General features: G+C 33.9%; 1 protein-coding gene across 1 annotated transcript in view; it reads left to right on the top strand.

Annotated features, from left to right (window-relative positions):
* The window catches only part of plcg2 (phospholipase C, gamma 2), a 48812-nt gene extending 28958 nt beyond the window's left edge, over nucleotides 1-19854 (top strand). The window contains exons 19-33 of the mRNA XM_056478135.1: nucleotides 134-253; nucleotides 2733-2913; nucleotides 4294-4362; nucleotides 5615-5724; nucleotides 7190-7274; nucleotides 7412-7478; nucleotides 9225-9391; nucleotides 9647-9749; nucleotides 10882-11085; nucleotides 12189-12328; nucleotides 12431-12542; nucleotides 13396-13560; nucleotides 13625-13713; nucleotides 15872-16029; nucleotides 16123-19854. Of these exons, the coding sequence (XP_056334110.1) occupies nucleotides 134-253; nucleotides 2733-2913; nucleotides 4294-4362; nucleotides 5615-5724; nucleotides 7190-7274; nucleotides 7412-7478; nucleotides 9225-9391; nucleotides 9647-9749; nucleotides 10882-11085; nucleotides 12189-12328; nucleotides 12431-12542; nucleotides 13396-13560; nucleotides 13625-13713; nucleotides 15872-16029; nucleotides 16123-16171 (1819 nt within the window). The 3' untranslated portion in view covers nucleotides 16172-19854. The remainder of the gene's footprint in view (nucleotides 1-133; nucleotides 254-2732; nucleotides 2914-4293; nucleotides 4363-5614; nucleotides 5725-7189; nucleotides 7275-7411; nucleotides 7479-9224; nucleotides 9392-9646; nucleotides 9750-10881; nucleotides 11086-12188; nucleotides 12329-12430; nucleotides 12543-13395; nucleotides 13561-13624; nucleotides 13714-15871; nucleotides 16030-16122) is intronic.
* Nucleotides 19855-21324: the final 1470 nt, after the last annotated feature.

The raw sequence follows: 21324 nt of genomic DNA on the forward strand, positions 1-21324 counted from the left end.
CATAAACAGCCTGATGGTGTTCACCACATCCCGGCTAACAGGGCTGCAGAAGAGCACGTGGTCAAGCTCACGCTTACAAACAAGCATCTGCAGGCGCAGCACAGACATGAAGCTGTGGTTTTGTTGTCTATAGGTGGTTTTACAGTAACTTGAGTCGGGGTGAGGCGGAGGACTATCTAATGCGGATCCCTCGAGATGGCGCCTTCCTCATCAGACAGAGAGAGGATTCAGACTCGTACGCCATTACCTTCAGGTGCAACACTTTACAAATCCTCAATGCAAACAACTAAATTATGATTTAAATGTTCATTTAAGGCAGGTTGCAGGTGAATACGGTAAAAAATCGCCATTTCCATATTTTTTCAGTTATTCCCCCTAGTTGTTTACATAAACAAATTGCACACATTTTTGGTATTACGAGTCAAATGTTATGTTTGAATATGCAAATTATGCATTATTATTATTTCTTTAAGAATGCACTAATTTGCATACATTTTTAGCCCAGAAATCTGAACACTGGATAAAGTTGGGTTCAAAAATGTTGTTTTTTTAAACATAAAAGTCTAAGGTTATTTTTCTTTAAAAAGGCATTTTGGAATTCTCCTCTTATAATTTAGAATTATACAAACAGACAAACACACAGTACTATACATTTTCCATTTTTTTTGGTTGAATAAAATGTGGCATATAATCAGGCAAATTATGTATGCAGAAATCCCTCAGTAAAAATATAATATAGATTATACTATAGAATATAAATATATAAATATAGAATACAGATATGAATGAACTGATAAAGTTTGGTTTACAGTATGTAAGAGCTACTGAAGTGGAGATTTATTGCTCAATGTAGGGGAAAAAAACTAATTTAGAGCAAATGTAATAAAAAATGTTAAAAATATTAATTGTATTTGAAATCTAGAGAATTTGTTGATTTCAAGTGCAACAAAAACACTTGTATATTAAAGTTTTATTAAAATATTAAAGTTATATTTAGTAAATAATATATACTAAAATATACTATAGTTTATATTTTGTTTTATGTTTGGGTTTACCGAACATAAGCAAGATGTTTTTTAATTATTAAAATTTCAATGCAAATTGTATAACCACTTATTATTTTATGTATTTTAATGAGGGTATAAGTCAGAATAAAAAAACATTATTTCACCTATTACTTATTTTCACAACAACTTAATTATGCACTTAATATTATTTTTGTAAAAAAATATTACATACACCATATGTGTGTGTGTATATATATATGTACAAATTGTAAAATGGTGAAATGTTATTTCACTATAAAATAACTGTTCAAAATTAGTTTATCATTTAATTTAATTATTTATTCCAGTGATTTAAAGATGAATTTTCAGAGTCACATGATCCTTCAGAAATCACTCTAATATGAATTATTATTGTTATTTTTTTATTAGTATTATTAATATTAATAGTAATAAAAGCAATAATGACTGGAGTAATAATTTCATTTGAAACTACATACAATAAGAAAGCAGTTATTCAAAATTAAAAATTTTTACATTTAATACATGTTGCCTTGATGACTTATAATGCCTTGTTGAATAATAATGACTTGATGAATAATAATAATAATAAATGCTGCCTTGAATCACTTTCTTAAAAAAAAAAACATGAAAAAAAAAACAGACCCTAAACTTTTAACCGGTAGTGTAGTTATATAGTATTCTTTGCTTTATGTTTGGTTTACCCACGTGTCAGCAAGATGTTTTTTTAGTTATTTCAAATTCAATGCAAATTAGTATGACTACTTATTCTTGTATGTATTTTAATGAGGGTATAAGACAGAATAAGAGAACATTATTTCACCTAATATTTATTTTCACAACAACTTAATTATGCACTTAATATTCTTTCTGTCAAAAAAAAAAAAGACAAAAAAAACATATACTCTACCGATCAAAAGTTTGGGGTTAAATGCTCTAAAACAAGCTTCTCCTGCTCACCAAGACTGCATTTATTTAATACAGTATAAATTTTAAAATTGTTATATTTATTATTATTATTATTATTAGTAGTAGTAGTAGTAGTAGTATTAATAATAATAGTTTTATTAGTACAGATGTGCTCCAACATTAGGCACATTCAAATCAAGACTGAAAACACATCTGTTTAGCTGTGCCTTTACTGAATGAGCACTGTGCTACGTCCGACAGATCGCACTATTATGTTTTTCTCTTCTTTTTCATTCTTTTATAACACATTTTATCTGTTTTTATGCTTATTTATTTATTTATTTATTTTTAACATTTTTATTATTTGTTTTTATTTCTCTTATACTTGTTTCTTTTATTCCTGTTTATGTAAAGCACTTTGAATTGCCACTGTGTATGAAATGTGCTATATAAATAAACTTGCCTTGCCTTGCCTTGCCTTGCCTTATTATTAATGGTTATAGTATTATTATTAATGGTAATAGTAATAAAAGCATTAATGACTGGAGAAATCATTTCATTTGAAACTACATACAATAAGAAAGCAGTTATTTTACATTTTACAAAATATTTACAATTTAACAAATTTTTTACATTGATTAATAATAATAATAATTATTAATATTTATTCTTTTTTTAAAGCACAGACTTTTATCTGAAAACCAACATTAGCATTTTTGAGTTTTTAATATTTCATTTAATAGTGATTGTAATTATTGCCATTGACATCGTTTTCTTGGCTTCTATGTGCTGAAACAGAGGCGAAGGCTTGGTGAAGCACTGCCGGATACACAAAGACGGGTCTATGTACATTCTAGGCACTTCTAGTGAGTTTGACAGCCTGGTGGAACTAGTGGACTATTTCCGAAAGAAACCGCTGTATCGAAAAACCAAACTGCGCTATCCTGTCACACCAGAACTAGTGGATCGCTTCAGTTCGGTAAGAAAAAGCACTCCACCTTCGGTCTCCACTAGACACTGTTAGTGTTTGCGTGCACAACTGCATTCACTCTTCAAAGTGATCAAGAGCTTGTGCACTTCTTCCTTTGCTCAGGCCACAGTTTACATGTTACACTCACACGTTTTCATCTTTAGTTGCTCTATTAGCCTCTTCTCCTTTTTGCAATCAGAGCTCGAGATAATAGTTTTGATTTATTAGCACGTGCATACAATGCACATTTGTTTTTGGATAACAGGGCGGTAAAACAGTTTTATCCGTTTGGTTTTTCACCTTCTGTGGCCGTGCTAATGTTTTTTCCTCCCGTCATCCTGTGGCTAGTATAACATTCATTCTAAATGTCTGACACCTTTTAATGTCTCAACCTAAAAGCTGGAAGAAACTAGTACTGCACCAAAGATAATTGTGATTAGTAAAGTCTAATCTGTTTACCTATTTATTTATTTTAATATTTATTTTGTATACCAAATATGATTAATTAATTGATTATTTGTTTTTGGACTTGGTTTTTCACTTTCTGTGGCTGTGCTAATGTTTTTTTCCCCCGTCTTCCTGTGGCTAGTATAACATTCAAGCTAAATGTCTGCCTTCTTCCACCACAAGATGCATCTTTTGTTGTCTCCACCTAAAAACCAGACTATAACTGCACCAAACATAACTGTGATTAGTAAAATCTAATCTGTTTACTCATTTATTGTATTTTTAATATTTCTTTTGTATAGCAAATATGATTAATTGATTATTTGTTTTTGGATAAATGGTCAGTAAAACAGTTTTATACGTTTGGTTTTTCACTTTCTGTGGCAGTGCTAATGTTTTTTTTTCCCCGTCTTCCTGTGGCTAGTATAACATTCATGCTAAATGTCTGCCTTCTTCCACCACAAGACGCATCTTTTGTTGTCTCAACCTGAAAACCAGACTATAACTGCACCAAACATTATTGTGATTATTAAAATCTAATCTGTTTACTTATTGTATTTCAATGTTTATTTTGTATACCAAATATGATTAATTACGTGTTTAGTTTTATAAATTTTAATGTTTACATTATATACCAGACATGATTGTGATTTGTCATTAATATACAGTTGAAGTCAATAATGTATTTGTAATAACTGATTTATTTTATCTTTGCCATGATGACAGTACATCATATTTTACTAGATATTTTTCAAGATACTAGTATTCAGCTTAACCCTTTAATTGCCCAACCAAGAAAAAAGTTTTTGGATTGCATTTCTTAACTCCTAATATCACTAGTTAACACACTTAATGCATCGATGCAAAACGCATCCCATAATTTCTAAAATATCAGCCTCTACCAAATGGTAGATATGACAGAAACATCTTTCTTTCTTTCAGATACACAAAACGGGTTCGCTGTATGACTCTAAGCAGTATGTGGAGGCTAACGAGATCGAGCCGTCTCTGGTAAGCACTTTGAACATGCACAAACGCAGGTCATTTGCTGTGGGCTGGGGAGGAAGTGGTGTTGCTGGCTATCTTTCTCACAGAGGAAGCTGATCGTCTCGAAAGAGGAAACACCGCCTGGCTAAAAAAACAGCTGTGTCATTTTAGCCTGTATAACATATGTGCTTTCAATGCTAGTGCACTCATTTATATGAGACTTTTTACACTGGGTACATTTTCATGGATATCAGCAATACAATTATTAACATTGACCACACTTCATTATTATTCTTAATTTGCTGGAAATTAGAACTAAATTTAGAAATAGTTTTGAAACAAATCTTTGCACAAACGAAATTAAATATGTAGACTTATGGACGTCTTCAGTGGAGTGCGTATAACACCGTTTCCTTATCCACGAAAGTAAAGAGTAAAAGTAAAGAGTTAAGTTCAGCTATGTAAACAGCAAAAGCGCCATGGCACGACACAATTGACTCTGAAAGGGAATGTGAGATGAGACTCTAATTGGTTTAATGTATGTTATGCTCAAAACACACCCATAACTTATTAAGAAAATAAGCACAACTCTGTTAGACCATGCACCGGGGCGTAGAGCGTATTTTTCCATCCTTAAAATAGCAAAAGTGGGTTCAGACACACCCTTAATGCTTTTGCACCATGCGCTTTAGACTTTGTGCCTAGATTGTTAAAATAGTTATGCTTGATAACTGTAGAGTCAATCTTTTACAACTTTAAAACTTTTCTGCTTTCGGTCGTAATGTAATACAGGCGCTGCGTAATATCATTGTACCTGCTGCAGCCATGGTATGGCAGCAAAGTTCCTTGATTATTATGCCAGAATTAGGATTACAGTTCCTAGACATATTGATTTAGAAAATAGCAACTTTCCACTTTTCGTTGTTATTGGTACACAATGTAATGACAAAAAAAGTGAAGCTTTAAATAGGAAAATTATCAAAAACTGGGTCATTTTTGAGCGAGATGCTAACGGTCTAATCCGATTCAATGATTTATGCTATGCTAAGCTAAAAGTACTTCCACCAGACCTGAAGATTAGCTGAATAGGTTAAAATGGTCAAATTTAACAGTTTAAATCTTTTCAAAGGAGTTGTAAAATGAGCCTATTTTCAAAAAAGTGGAGTGTTCCTTTAATATTGAAGTCCATTTAACGTATTTACTTGGAACCGCTGAGAGTGTTGTGTGATCTTTTTCATTGCTCTCTTAAAACTGAGTTTATTTTGATGTGTTGCAGCCCCAGAACACAGTGAAGGCTCTTTATGACTACAGGGCAATGCGTCCAGATGAGCTCACCTTTCCAAAAGGTGTTTTGATCCATAATGTGACCAAGGACACAAATGGATGGTGAGATTCTGAGCAAGTTCTGTTGATAAAATGTAATAAATGCAATATTTATTTTTGCAAATAAGCTATATTGTTCCTGTGATTCAAAGTGGAATTTTCAGCACCATTAATCAGCCTTCAGTGTCATCATGCTAATATTATGATTTGCTGTTGTAGAATTTATTTTAATTGTTTTATTTTATTAAACCTGGCATTTTCTGAATTATTTGATGACTATGAATGTGAAAAATCATTTATTATTAGTTAATTAATAATTTTAAAAAAATGAACCATCTAAAAGTCTAAAAAACATATACTGACAAATACAATTATTATAGTAACAAATATAAATCTGTATAAAATTTAATTAAGAAATTAAATTAATATATATTATACAGTTAAAGTCAGAATTATTAGGCCCCCTTTGAATAATTTTTTCTTTTTTAAATATTTCCAAAATGATGTTTAACAGAGCAGGGAAATGTTCACAGTATGTCTGATAATATTGTTTCTTCTGGAGAGAGTCTCATTTGTTTTATTTTGGCTAGAATAAAAGCAGTTTTTAATTTTTTAAACACCATTTTAAGGACAAAATTATTAGCCCCTTTAAGCTATATTTTTTTGATAGTCTACAGAAAAAACCTAATTAACTAATTGCCTAATTACTCTTGCCTAATTGACTTCAACTGTATGTATATATATATATACAGATGTCATATCATATCTGCATGGTATTACCAATGGTAAGCTGTCCAAGTATCATGTTACCATTCTATTAGTGCAGCCTTGTAGGCTCTGTTTACATCTGGCTTTAAGATCTGTATATCTATTTTATCTCTTTTGTCCAGTTGGATCACTTTGCTGTATTTTGCGAGGGCATGGTTTATGGATGGGGAAATTATTGTGCTTTTTCTGATCTAATAGTGCAAAATAAGCTCACAGAGTTAACATGAATGCTGTGGGTTTGTTTTAGAATCAAGACTGCTAAGAGGACACTAAGAATTTTATTTCACCTGCAAGCCAAACATATTTCAAATAACAAGTTTAAATCCTGTCTTATTTTAAACACTTCAACAACACATCTCATAATGTTTAAGAATGAGGTCAGTAGGCGGAGAGTAGGTTATTTCTTTTTTTTTTTTTTGAGTGGCTGTTTGAACACATTTGACCACACAATCCTTCAAAATATGACAGCAATCGTGTCACATCTGTTTTCGACTGCCTCTGAAAGCGGTCAAAAGCAGACAAACATAAAAATAAAACATTCACACCTGTATTTATGTCATCTACTTGTGATCAGGCTGACAAAAACACATCTTAATAAATGCATCAACACGCATTTCTGTCAAAAACAAATATCTTATTTACTGAAATGAAACATTCATCAAGTGTCTTAAAAGCCACAGGGTGATTTTTCATTTTTTAAATACTGTATGATGATTTCACCAGCATTACATTTTTCCTGTCTATCTTCTGATCGGTACAGGTGGAAAGGAGACTATGGTGGAAAACTTCAGCACTATTTCCCTTCTAATTACGTAGAAGAAGTCCAATCTGATGCCAATTATCAGGTAAAGCATATAAAACATTTGGATATTCAGCATTCCAGATATGCCATTTGGTGCTAGTTAGTGCAGTATTTTGCATGCTGATTTGCTTACATACACAGAGAGTGTCTTGAACATCAACATTAGATGTTCTCTTTCAGCCCGAAGAGGAAAATCCATTAGGTGAATTATGTAAAGGGACAGTGGACATCTCAAAGTGCACTGTTGGTAAGAGTACATCATTTTTATTATTTTTTTTTAATTAACTTTAAGACTTGGGGATGCCAACGATTTGTCAACAATTATTTAAAGGGATAGACCGTCCAAAAAAGTAACTTCTTTCATCATTTACTCATTCTCCACTTGATCCACACCCGTTTAAATTACTTCTGTTGAACACAAATTAATATACAGTATACTGAAAAACGTTAGAAAAAAACCAGCCATTGACGTCCATAGTATTTTTTGTTTTTACTGTGGATGTCAGTGGATGCTGCTTTATAACATTCTACAGAATATATTGTATTGTGTTCAACAGAAGAATTACATTTCTAAAAGTTTAGAACTCCTTAAATGTTCCTTTTTTTGGGTGAACTATTACTTTAATCCTTTCTATTCGCAGAGCATTTCAATGGCCGATTAAGCAGTTTTGAGATGCTTGCAGCTTACGTATAACATTTTGGAATAACCTAATATATGTACAGCCATAGAAAATATTATCTCACATGAATGCATGCAGGCATCGTTTGCCAGTGTTTAGGTCTGAGAAGACGCTTATAATACAGTGTGTATTGTTTATTAAACATTAAATGCTTGTACAGTGGTCCCTCGTTATTCGCAGGAGTTACGTTAAAAAAATAACATGCAATAGGCGAAATCCACAAAGTAGTGTGCTTTATTTTTAAAACAATTATTATAGAATTCACTTTCACGTCTTTATTTTTTGAACGTAACTTCCACGATTAATGCGGGATCACTGTAGTATGAAGTAGAGTAAAATTTAAAGCCAACTAAGTAAATGCTTGGATATGGAACAAAAGCAGCGGAGCTTTTATTATGCCACAGTCCACTGTTTCCTGTTCTCAGGTCATGATCATGTGGGAAAGGAGCAGCACTGTATTATCTTACTAAATAATACATTTTAGTCTTCTGTTAGAATGCTGCTCTGTGCAGTCTAATAAAACACACAACATATTAAGACGCCTTTGGTGTTATGTTGTTTTCTATTGACCTTATTCTTCAATGCGGAAGTGCCCACGTTTTTGCAATTGTTTTAGAACTTCCCATTCTGCTGCCTATGGGAGAAATGACTAGGAATAATAAACGGCAGAAAACGGTCAAACTACTTACTCTACAAACAAGTGTTTGCATGACAATGCAAAAGTAGAATAATATAATAAGAAAATATCAGTGTGCAACACCAAGCAGCAAAACGAGCTGTTTTTAATGTTTTAAAATGAATGGAAGTGAATGAGACTGGAAGACTTGAGCCAAAATGATTCAAATGGCTGTGCCCACTCGTACTCGGAGAATAAGGTGAATTAAACCAATTCGGAAATCGAGGGTGTATGACATCATTAGCGTGCCCATACATACTGTAGAACACGGTGTGCCACAATTTCACAGCAATTCGTAACTTTCGTAACAATCAATGATGGTTGGGTTTAGGGGTGGGGTTGGATGCCACGCCTCCTTTTTAAAATCGCATATTTTTGTACGACTAAACAGACAAAATGTAAAATAGTTATGTTTCCTTGTAAGATCAGGCTTGTGTGCTTCACTAGTTAAAATGGATTATTTCTCTTGATTTTAACATTCATAAAAACCTTTGGATAATGTAAGTACATATGTCAGCAAATTATATAACACTCTTCTAGTAGTTTCTGGATATTTTAATGAAAACATTGTACATTTTGTGCCTGTAATTCGATTGGTCAATCATTGCTTTTTTTTTACTCATTTTTTCGTTTCCAGTTCGCTCTGCCAAATATGGCAAGCAAGTGGTGGTAACTCTGCAGTATAAGGAGGATAAAGAGAACATGATGCCATTTGATTTGGCCACCGAGACCACTGAGGAGCTGTATGAGTGGTATCAGGTGGCCTGGGACATCACACAAAGAGAGGAAAACCTAGTGTTTGAGGTCTGTCTCGTTCACATTTCTTGTCCTAAATGGGGCAGACTGGGGCTAGTTGTCACAAAGGGGAAATTTTGAGTCACTTGTCCGGTAAATACAGTATTATTTTGTTTAGCCAGACAAATTCGGGGGTGTTTAAATGCTAGGTGTAGCCATAGAGAGAAGATTTAACTATAGGGACGTTCTAAATATACAGTTTAGTCAAGTATTTTGAGTGTAATGTTGAGGTGGGGTTTATAAATGTTTACAACTCTATTGCAGAAAGAAAAACAGAAGGAAGTGGAGACCAGAGATGAGGTGGCCAGTGAGATGTCAGAACTGGTTGTTTACTGCCAGCCTCGCAGCAAAGAAAAGGACGGCTTTGGTACAGAAAATCATTACTTTTTAGAGAAATTAATTTTTTTGTTTATTATAATAAAAGTAAATATAATAAATGCTTTCTGCTTTCATTTTGAATATCAAAAAATCTACCTGAAATAAAGTAACTAATACTATGACTAATAAAAAAGATTACAGTTTTCCTAAAAAACATTAAGCAGTAGGCTTGGGCGATAATACAATACTATGGTATACCGCAGGATCTAAAAATAGCAACAGTGTCAGTTTCAATACCGTTATACCGTCATAAAAAAACTATGCACTTATATAGGAGACAAGTATTAAATATTATTTATTTAATGCCTAAAAATGCGTATGCGTGATTGTCATCACGGGACAGTGTGGAGGAGAGAGAGAGAGGTGAGGTAAGATGGCGAGTCGCGCACCAAGTGACGTGGTCTCGAAAAAGAACACAAACTCAGCTGTTTGGCAGTATTTCGGGTTTCGCCCAAACGAGAAGGGAGATGTGGTAAATACGGACTAGAGGTCTGCATTTTATGCTGCTGTACTGCGGGAGCTGCGAGACCCGACCAGATTTCTTGCGGTGCGGGAATAAATTTCCGAATAAAGCATGGGAGTGGTCGGTAACGGTGTAATTTAAACCGGAGCGGGTGGTCTAACAATATCGCTCCCAATCGAGCGAGCACGTGCGCATCCACATGGATGCTGTTTATGTGTGTGTGTGAATTAGAAAGAGCGTAATTCTGTGCGTTGCTGGCTTGGTGCTGTCTTTGTGTGTCTGTGTGTGTGTGAATGAGAGAGAGCGTCCCGCGCAGACCTCTAATACGAAACAGGTGACTGCGAACTTAAGGTCGCATATACGGTATTCAGTTTCTGAATGGTTTAGGCACAAGCCAACAGTTTGGTATTGCTGTCTGAGCCTTACATCATAATTTTTTTATTATGCATGGTAATACCATATACCGAGGTAAAATAGGGAGGAGGTTTGATGGTATCAAAATTTGGATAATTTTGCCCAAGCCTATTAAGCAGCACAACTATTTTCAACACTGACAGTCATAAATGCTTCTTGAACAGCGATTCTTTCAGAAATCATGTGACACTGAAGAATTACTGACCCAAAGATAAATCAACTATGTATTTTCTTTCCCATAAAGATAATTATACCTACAAAGAAGTCCGCTCCTTCGTAGAGAATAAGACGCCCTCCAGAAACAAGCTGACTCAGTTCATGTTGTATAACCGCAAGGCTTTGAGCCGCATCTATCCTAAAGGCCAGCGGGTGGATTCCTCCAACTATGACCCGTATCCACTGTGGATGTGTGGCTGTCACATGGTGGCGCTCAACTTCCAGACTGCTGGTAAGATGAAGTGTCTGCAACACATGGAGTAATGCATCCAATTAACATAAAATTTTCTAACAAATCATTGTATTTGTGGCTATTTCTGCTCCCACTACACCACTCAAAACATTGATATTGACAACACTAAATAGAATTATAAACATTTTAACATAGTATACTACCACCTTTAGGAATAAAAGTGAATTGCACTTGCTGAGTCATTATACTATAGTTTGCTCAGGAAAAGTATACTTGCACTATTACATACCTTTGCTCAATAGTAACCCTATAGACTTATTATAAATCATTCTTTACAAACAGAAGAGAGGATCTTGGGTGCAGCATTAACAGAAATGTTCAGAGTCCTTAACATTAAAATAAGTCAATCATAGATAATCAAGAAGTGGGGAAAGGTCATGTTTTTTTAAAGTTCCATTTCAAGCTGTTCACACACTAGCAACATATAATTGATCTTTAATCAACCTTTAATATCAACCTTTAATGATAAAAGTGTGATGAAAGAAAAAAGGCCCATTCACACAAAGCATGATAATGATAAATATATTTGCTTTATGCTTTTAAATTGACATTCCCCTTTTGTAACCAGCAGATGTCCTCAGTGAGCTATTAGCGCATTTGACCAGTGAATCCAGCTCGTATAATTTATCATTCTTTTCCATAACCAATTGTTTTCTTGATAATTATCATTTCCCTTTACATAATCTTTGAAAAAAGGGCTTCGTGTTAGCTATACATACTTGACTTCAATTAACATCAAGCGGTGTGCTTCTTCACAATGTTGTCTGTAGCTTTAAATTGCAGTGTATTCTGACTGGCTGTCAGCGTTTTATCATTTCATACTGGAGGAAAAAAGTTCTGAATTTGATCTCAACAATATCGTTTCTTCACATCTTTATTATTACACTTGTGGTCTGGATGTTGTGCTTTCAGAATAATTTTTAGAACACTATCTTTATCACTATATCTATAGTTATCATGCTTGGTGTGAACATGCCTTAATTAGGGCTAAGACTAAGTGTTCATTTAAAGAGAGAAATGTTAAATATTTTTAACTCGGCCAATAAATAAATATAATATAATAGCACTTCTTCTCTTTTCAGACAAGTACACTCAGCTGAACAGCGCCCTCTTCAGTCTAAATGGAAGCACAGGATATGTACTGCAACCTGAGCTGATGCGCAGAGATTCATATGACCCTCAACAGGAGAGGAAGAACATCAAATATACAATCGGCATCAGAGTGAGACATGATCTTCGTGCGAACAGAATACAATCTGTTTTGGAACTGTTCTATTTGAATAAAAGCATATCATTCCTAATGGTTTTTTCCCCTGATGCTTAGGTGATTGGAGCACGGCATCTTCCCAAACCAGGACGAAGTATTGCCAGCCCCTTTGTGGAGATTGAGCTGTGTGGCCAAACAGATGAGAGCAAATTCAAGACTACCGTTTGCCGTAAGCAGCATCATTTGTTGTCACAGAGATGCCACCATAGTTTTATTCATTTTTAATTACTATTTAGCATTTTTATTTTGTATTTTAGTTACATTTTAGTAATTGTGTTGTTTTTTTGTTTTCTATATTAGATTTTACACAGATTAAACATCAAATTAAACTAAATTGCCTAAGTAAAATTGTTTTTATATGTATTATATATATTTATATGGAGAGAGGCTTTTATTTTATTTGATTCCAAACCCATTTAAAGAATAATTTGTATTATTTTATGAGAATTTGACCACATAAAAAGCTAAACATTTAGAACTACAAGTAACACAAGTAACCAATATAATATACTGCAGTATATTTAGTATCATCATACTTCTCATCTAACTGGTAGCTACATGAACTGCTCCGCTGAGCATTATATACAGTATTAACAAATTATTAATTAATAATAATATACAATATAATAATACAATTATTATTGTAATAAATGATTTTGTCTGGTGTTATTAAAGAGATAGTTCACCCAAAAATCTAAATTTCCTCACCTTTTACTTGCATTCAAGTGGTTCTAAACTTCAAGGAATTTCTTGTGGTGAACACAAAACAAGATATTCTGAAGAATGTTGGAAACAACCAGCCATTGACATCCATAGTATGAATCAAAATAATATGGAAGTCAATGGCTGATTATTTTCTTCATCATTCCTCAGTATATCTTCCTTTGTGTTCAGCAGATGAAAGAAACTAAAACAGTATTGGAACAAGTGAATGATGAGTAAGAGATGACAGGACATTTTTGGACTAAGTATTCCTATAAGTATCCCATTTAGCAATTTTAACGAAATAAATGTATCTACAGATGACAATGGGCTGAACCCTATATGGCAGCCTTCAGAGATGTTTGTTTTCAGCGTGTATGAGCCGGACCTCACCTTTCTACGCTTCGTGGTCTTTGAGGAGGACATGTTCTCTGACCCAAATTTCCTTGCCCAGGCTACGTTCCCAGTGAAAGGTGTTCGTTCAGGTAAGCTTGTCGACATTTTAACATGTGGATATATGTTCCAAAACTGAGCATGATGTTTTTACAGGCTACAGATCAGTCCCTTTGAAGAACGGTTTTAGTGAAAATCTGGAGCTGGCATCTCTACTGGTCTGTGTCGATGTACAGCAAGTGGAGGTAAGAGACAAGTGGATTTTTCTTGGAAATATCATTTATTTTATTAGAGAATGTTGAATTTTTTGACACTGCAAAACATTTTTGTGGACCTTTTAGTCTTTTTAAGTGTTTCTTTTGTTGTATTTAAAGGGATACGCTATAAAATATATCTGTTAACAGTTCTATATTTTGTGATTCACAAGTGTTTTCTGTTTCTTTAGGATTGTGAATTGCATTATGGGTCTTTTATCTCTGCTCTGTTGACTTTTGATGTTGAAAATTCAACTCAAAGTGACTTTTATTGACATTTTAGTAGTTTGAAATAATATAACATAGAGGAAATCATTTATAGCGAAATAAGGCTGTAAAATAACAGAAAATATACTGGCAGTTTATTACAAGGTTTTTACAATAATATACAACAACAGCAGACAATATATCACTTTAAACGAATAACAATGTCAATAAAAGTCACTTTTTTCAAACTTTGCACGGTTAAAAGTTTTTAAAAGAAAGATCAAGGTCCCATAATCCAATTCAAAATAAAAATAAACAAAAAAAACCCCAAAAAAACGAAATCACAAAATTAGGACAACTGCTCATTTACAGACATTTTTACAGTGTAGTTCACCCTCAAATGGTTATAAACCTCTTAAAATCAAAAAATATATTTTTTAAAAATCTGAACAGCTGTAATATTGACTTCCATAGTAGGAAAAACAATCACATGGTTTTCTTCAACATATCTTCAGTCAGGTTTGGAGCAGACCATTTTTTCCAGTCCCAAAACAAATTTACAATTACAGATTCTTTACGGAAAGAGAATGTACCACACACAGGAAGTGACGCAGACAAAGTGTTGTTGTCATAGGTGGTGATCGCGGCAAATTCGTGTTGTGGAGTACATGGCATAAATAAAGTTTATGGTGACCGAACATGAACTGCGGTCGAGGGTTGTTTTGCCCGTTTTGTGGCAAACACATGAGCAGCTTAACGCAGTTTTGCTTTACGTCGGGTCAGTGTTTTGGAGTTTTGGAGGACGCAGATCAGACAGAAACACCAGACATACTGCATCAATGTGTTTAATATTTTAAAGAGGGCCACTCGTACGCTGTAATAGTGGACATGATGTCAAGTCTACACGGTGTAAACATCTGCTTGAGGACTCTTAATAGTATACTGAATGAAGCTAGTGTTATGGTTTAACTGGTGACCATGTTAACTGGTGCACCTTTCCAGATGTAAACTATTCAGGTTTGCAAATTGGCAGATTCGTCACTTTTTCACAGCAACTAAACATGTCCATACCAAATAAATATTCTTATTACTTGGTGTCAGTGTCATTGTAAACATTATTGATTTTAATATTTGTGTGGCAGAACAGTATATAACCAAAATTAATGCAAAGAAATAATTATAGTTGACATGTCATCAACGGGATTCGAACCCAAGTCAAAAGGTTCAACACACATAGCAATCAACCTATCTAACTGAGCTATTCCGGAGTACACGTTTTGATGTCTTTACAGGTTTCCACATACTCTCACGCTGATATTTTCTCAGAATAGCTCTAAATGACAAAACAATGGTTTATCGCAGTTGGTCAAACCATGATTTTTATAGTTGTAGACTCATGTTAACCTGTGCCTTTGGACTTGTGTTAACCTGTGTCTACAAAGTCACATATGAGCTGATATTTTCTCGTGTGTGGTACATTCTGCGTTATTTCCGGTGTGTGGTAAATTCCCTTTCCGTAAAGAATCTGTAATTCTAAATTTGTTTTGGGACTGGTAAAAGTGTTTTGCGTCTTGTTAATTTTTTCTAAAATGTAAATTTGTTTCGTCCTTAGTAAAATCGTTTTTTTCACTTCCCGGCCACCGTCAGTACAAGCGTTAGTTCACTTATATCGCTGATATAATACATACATAAATACATATAAATGTTCATAGGTTTCTAAAAAAAAAAAAGCTAAATATTTAAGCGAATCATTAAGTATTTAAGATGCAGATGACCGTTAAACGTGTCGTAACAATCTTTTTTTCTGTTGTGCAACCCTACTAGAAATGTATGCAAACTACTGCATGTTTAATGAAATAATGCATCACCTTAATAGTGTCATCCCTTAATGAGAATACTATGTAGGTCTAATGGAAATCCCCTGTCTGACTTATTTCTTTAGAAAGCGCAGGAGGAACTTTACTCCTCCTCGAAACAGTTGCAAAAGAAGCAGGCGGAGATGAGCAGCGAGTTCTGCCTTTACGACACTCACTCCAACCTGCGCTCCAGTGGCCCTCAACGCCGCGAAGACCTCTCGCAGTTCACTTACTCTGAAAAAAAGTGAGTTTATGGTGTGTGTGTGTGTGAATCTAAAGACACATCACAGCTTCGGTTAAGATATTTACATCTGTCTATCTCTCTTTATCCATACAGGATAAATAAACCACAGCAAAAGATAAACAACAGCAAGTTCTACTCGTGAGGGAAACGGGTGTCTCTAAGTCTAGTTCCCTTTCAAACTGCATTGAACTTTTTTAAGGGTCTCTTCCTCTTGATTCTGCTGCTCTAGTACTACTGGTTCCCCAACAGGCCACAAAGACAGGAAGTTGCAGTCTTTTCACTTCTGTGGTCACAAAGGACCAAATTGGAGAAAGCGTTCGAGAAATGCTCATCAGAAAAAACAATCTCTGTAGTAAGTGTAATCCGTCAGCTAGATGTTCGACCCAGACCACAGAAGATGAAAATAATTTAAATTAAAAAGTACATGAAGGTTTTTGTGTGTGTGTGTGTGTGTGTGTTAACTGTGATGCTGTTAGTATGCTATGCTTTTTTATTCTTATTTTTTTACACGACACCGTTTCTGACTAAAATTGAGATTTGTATATGTGACTCTGGACCACAAAACCAGTCTCATATTTACAGTGCATCTGGAAAGAATTCATAGCGCTTCCCTTTTTCCACATTTTTTCTGTTACAGCCCTATTCCAAAATGGAATTCATTGATTTCCTCAAAATTCTACACACAATACCTCATAATGACAATGTGAAAAAAGATTTTTTGAAATTGTTGCAAATTTAGTAAATATAAAAAACCAGAAAAATCAAATGTACATAACTATTCACAGCCTTTGCCATGAAGCTCTAAATTGAGCTCAGGTACATTCTGTTTCCACGGATCAATCTTAAGATGTTTCAGCAGCTTTTTTGGAGTTCACCTGTGGTAAATTCAGTTGATTGGACATGATTTGCAAAGGCATACACCTGTCTATATAAGGTCCCAGGGTTTACACTGCATGTCAAAGCACAAACCAAGCATGAAGACAAAGAAACTGTCTGTAGACCTCAGATACAGGATTGTCTTGAGGCACAAGGCTGGAGAAGGTTACAGAAAAATTTCTGCTGCTCTGAAAGTTCCAATGAGCACAGTGGCCTCCATCGTCTGTAAGTGGAAGATGTTTGGAACCACCAGGACTCTTCCTAGAGCTGGCCTGCCATCTAAGCTGAGTGATCGGGGGAGAAGGGTCTTAGTCAGGGAGGTGATTAATAACCTGATGGTCACTCTGTCTGAGCTCCAGCATTCTTCTGTGGAGAGAGGAAAACCTTACAGAAGGACAACCATCTGTGCAAAAATCCACCAATCAGGCCTGTATGGTAGAGTGGCCAGACGGAAGCCTGAAGGACTCTCAGACCATAGGAAACTAAATTCTCTGGTCTGATGAGACTAAAATTGAACTCTTTGGAGTGAATGCCAGGCGTTACATTTGGAGAAAACCAGGCACCACTCATCACCAGGCTAATACCATTCCTACAGTGAAGCATGGTGGTGGCAGCATCATGCTATGGGGATGTTTTTCAGCAGCAGAAACTGGAAGACTAGTCAGGATGGAGGGAAAGATGAATGCAGCAACGTACAGAGACATCCTGAATGAAAACCTGCTTCAGAGTGCTCTTGACCTCAGACTGGGGCAACGGTTTATCTTCCAGCAGGACAATGACCCAAAGCACACCGCAAATATATTAATGGAGTGGCTTCACAACAACTCGGTGAATGTCTTTGAGTGCCCCAGCCAGACCCCAGATCTAAATCCTATTAAACATTTCTGGAGAGATCTGACCGTCGCTTCCCATCCAACCTGATAAAGCTTTAGAGCAAAGAGCAAAGGGGAATGGGCAAACATTTCCAAAGACAGGTGTGCCAAGCTTGTGGCATTAAAAAGACTTGAAGCTGTAATTGCTGCCAAAGGTGCATCAACAAAGTATTGAGCAAATGCTGTGAATACTTATTGTATGTACATGTGATTTTTCAGGTTTTTTATTTTTAATAAATTTGCAACAATTTCAAAAAATCTTTTTTCACATTGTCATTATGGGGTATTGTGTGGAGAATTTTGAGGAAATAAATGAATTTAATCCATTTTGGAATAAGACTGTAACATAAAAAATGTGCAAAAAGTGAAGCGCTATGAATACTTTCTGGATGCACTGTATAAAAAGTCAATAATTACATTGGCTGAGAGAGCTTAATGTGCTGCATGCACATAAAAAATGCAGTTTCTCACAACGCAAACAAATTAATAAAATGCGCTGCAATTTCCCACAACACAAAAAGAATGGAACACAACAGAAATGTTTCGAAAGGACCCAAAAAACATGACCTACACCGTTTTGCCATGACTATTGCTCAGTTTAGTTGTGGGTGATCTTTGAAAGGTGAGTTTTTTGTTTGTTTATTTTAACACCCTTTTCTCCTTGTCTTTTGTTGTTTATTAGCCTAAATATCCATAACATAAATAGCAGGGCCTGTCACGCTTTAGGGTCTACTTAAAACATTTCTGTTGCGTTGTGAGAAAATGCAGCACTTTTTCATAAATTGTTTGTGTTGTGAAATAATGCTGCACGATTTAATGTTCACATTGTGTGAAAATGCAGTGCGTTTTTTTTTTAAATGTGTTTGCGTTGTGAGAATTTGCAGCACGTGTGCTGTCAAACAGATGAAGATCTTTTTTCAATTGGCTGTTTTTTTGTAATTACACATGTTTTCTTCAATTGCAGCATGTTAAGCTTCCTCGGCCACCATAAATAATCAATGAATGGGTCACAAATGATAGATTTTTCTTTTATTTAAAAAATCATTTGTGCTTTAAGTAAACATAATTTTTCACAGGTTGTACTACTAAATGTTATTTAATCCATTTACTAGCATGAACAATGAACAATACATTTATTGCAGTATTTGTTCATATTTGTTAACATTAGTTAATGAAAATTGATTTTTTTTTTGTCAAAAATCATTTGAATATTAAGTATAGATCAATTTCCATGATTTTTTTGTACATTTCCTACTGTAAATATATCAAAACTTAATTTTTGATTAGTAATTAATTAATTACTATATTAATTTGTACAACTTTAAAAATCATTTTCTCAATATTTAGATTTTTTTTAACCCTCAGATTCCAAATTTTCTAATAGTCCAAATTTCTAATGTCCTATTCTGATAAAGCATCAGGTGATGTATAAATGTCCATTTTAAAACACTGATACTAACTTATGGCAGGTTTTGTGGTCCAGTGTCACATACTATAAGTTTTGCCCATTTGTTTCCTCAACAGAGTGAAAGTGTACATTTTTGAAAAAGCTACTGCTATTGTATCTGTGATGTTATGCATATGCAACATCTTCAGTTTATATGTGTGACGATTTGACAACCTAAACAACAATGGTGGACTACAGGACTGTATGTGCTCAGGTGCGTAGTGTTTCTTCAGGAAGTGACATCACCAACTATTGGACCAGCATGTTTTTAGTCAATCTCATAGATGTATGTGATAGGGGATCATAAATGAATGTCACCTAAACTGAAATCTTCCCTTTCTGGTACGTCAATGTTGTGTAAAAGTGCTCTTATCTAGATTTTTTTTTTCATTTGCTGCTGTGCTAAACTCGTTTTTTCCATCTCAAACTTTAAAATAACAAGACATGTTATTTATTTTGTTTCTTTCTAGTTTTAATATGCATATGGATAAGGAAGTTTTATCATGTTTGGTTGGATAATATACAGCCAGTGGATTGTCAGAAAATAATTATAATGACCATTTAACTGTGCATTATCTTGATTATGTCATGGCTACTTACCAAATAAATAAATATGGGCATCAAATATTATTTGAGTTTTATTTTTGTCTTTTTTATTATCTATTCTGAAAACGATTAACCTTGTACTTGTTTTTTGTTTGTTTGTTTTTGTTTATTTCTCTGCTGTATTTTGACCTTTTGATTTTGTCCTCATCAACTGTTTCACTATATTTTAAGTCAGCTTTTAAATGGTTTTCTCTGGTTTAAGGTATCAGGCAGTATATTAAAGGGGTCACACTTTACAATAAGGTTGTATTTATGTGAGTTAATGCAGTTATTTCATATTTGTCAACATTAATTAATGAAAATCCATTAACTAATGAAATCTTAATGTAAAATGTGATCATTAAAGCGATCGTTTACCCAAAAATATCAATTTACTCACTATTATCTAGTGTTTACTTGGAAAAATGTACACTGTACAAATTTTCAGACTATATTCAGCCTGCATTACTATTACAATAATAATACAATTCCACCAATCAGAATCGCAGCAAGCAAAGCACATCGCTACCCACTCAAATAAAGTAACATGAATGACATAACGAATGAAATAGGAGTCTTTCTATACTTAAATATTTGTTTATATATACAGTAAGAATTATTAGCCCGTCTGAATTATTAGACCCCCTGTTAATTTTTCCCCAATTTCTGTTTAAGGAGAGAAGATTTTTTCAACACGTTTCTGAACATAATAGTTTTAATAACTCATTTCTAATAACTGATTTATCTTTACCATTATAACAGTACATAACATTTTACAAGATATTTTTCAAGACACTTCTATACAGCTTAAAGTGACATTTAAAGGCTTAACTAGGTTAATTAGGTTAACTTGGCAGGTGAGAGTAATTAGGCAAGTTATTGTATAAAGATGATTTGTTTTTTTATAGACTATCGAAAAAAATATATAGTTTAAAGGGGTTCATAATTTTCACCTTAAATTGTTTTTAAAAAATTTAAAACTGCTTTTATTCTAGTCGAAATAAAACAAATAAGACTTTCTCCAGAAGAACAAACATTATCAGACATACTGTGAAAATTTCCTTGCTCTGGTAAACATAATTTGGGAAATATTTAAAAAAGAAAAAAAATTCAAAGGGGGGCTAATAATTCTGACTTCAACTGTACATATTTTACATTACACCTGAATATATAGCTGCTATAAATACAATCGCAACTTAAAATTAACAGATTTATATTTGTCTCACTTATATTAATTTAATTGTGTTATTTATACAACTTCATGGGATTTTTGTTCTTTTATTCACTGAAAAAAATGTCTTTTGCTGCTTGTTCAAACTACTTATTTAAAATGAGTTGAAACAACACAATTCTTAAAATTTTTCGGGACATGTTCAATTTACTTCAACTTGAAAAAAAAAACAATTACGTTAATCAATTTGTGTTGGGATGACATGAAGGAATTGTGTGAAACCCTGTACTTACAGTATATAGCGTTCATCAAAGCTGTTAAGTACACATCACTTATCTTTTTTT

Source organism: Danio aesculapii, chromosome 18 (genome assembly GCF_903798145.1).
Source record: "Danio aesculapii chromosome 18, fDanAes4.1, whole genome shotgun sequence".
NCBI classification, from domain to species: domain Eukaryota; kingdom Metazoa; phylum Chordata; class Actinopteri; order Cypriniformes; family Danionidae; genus Danio; species Danio aesculapii.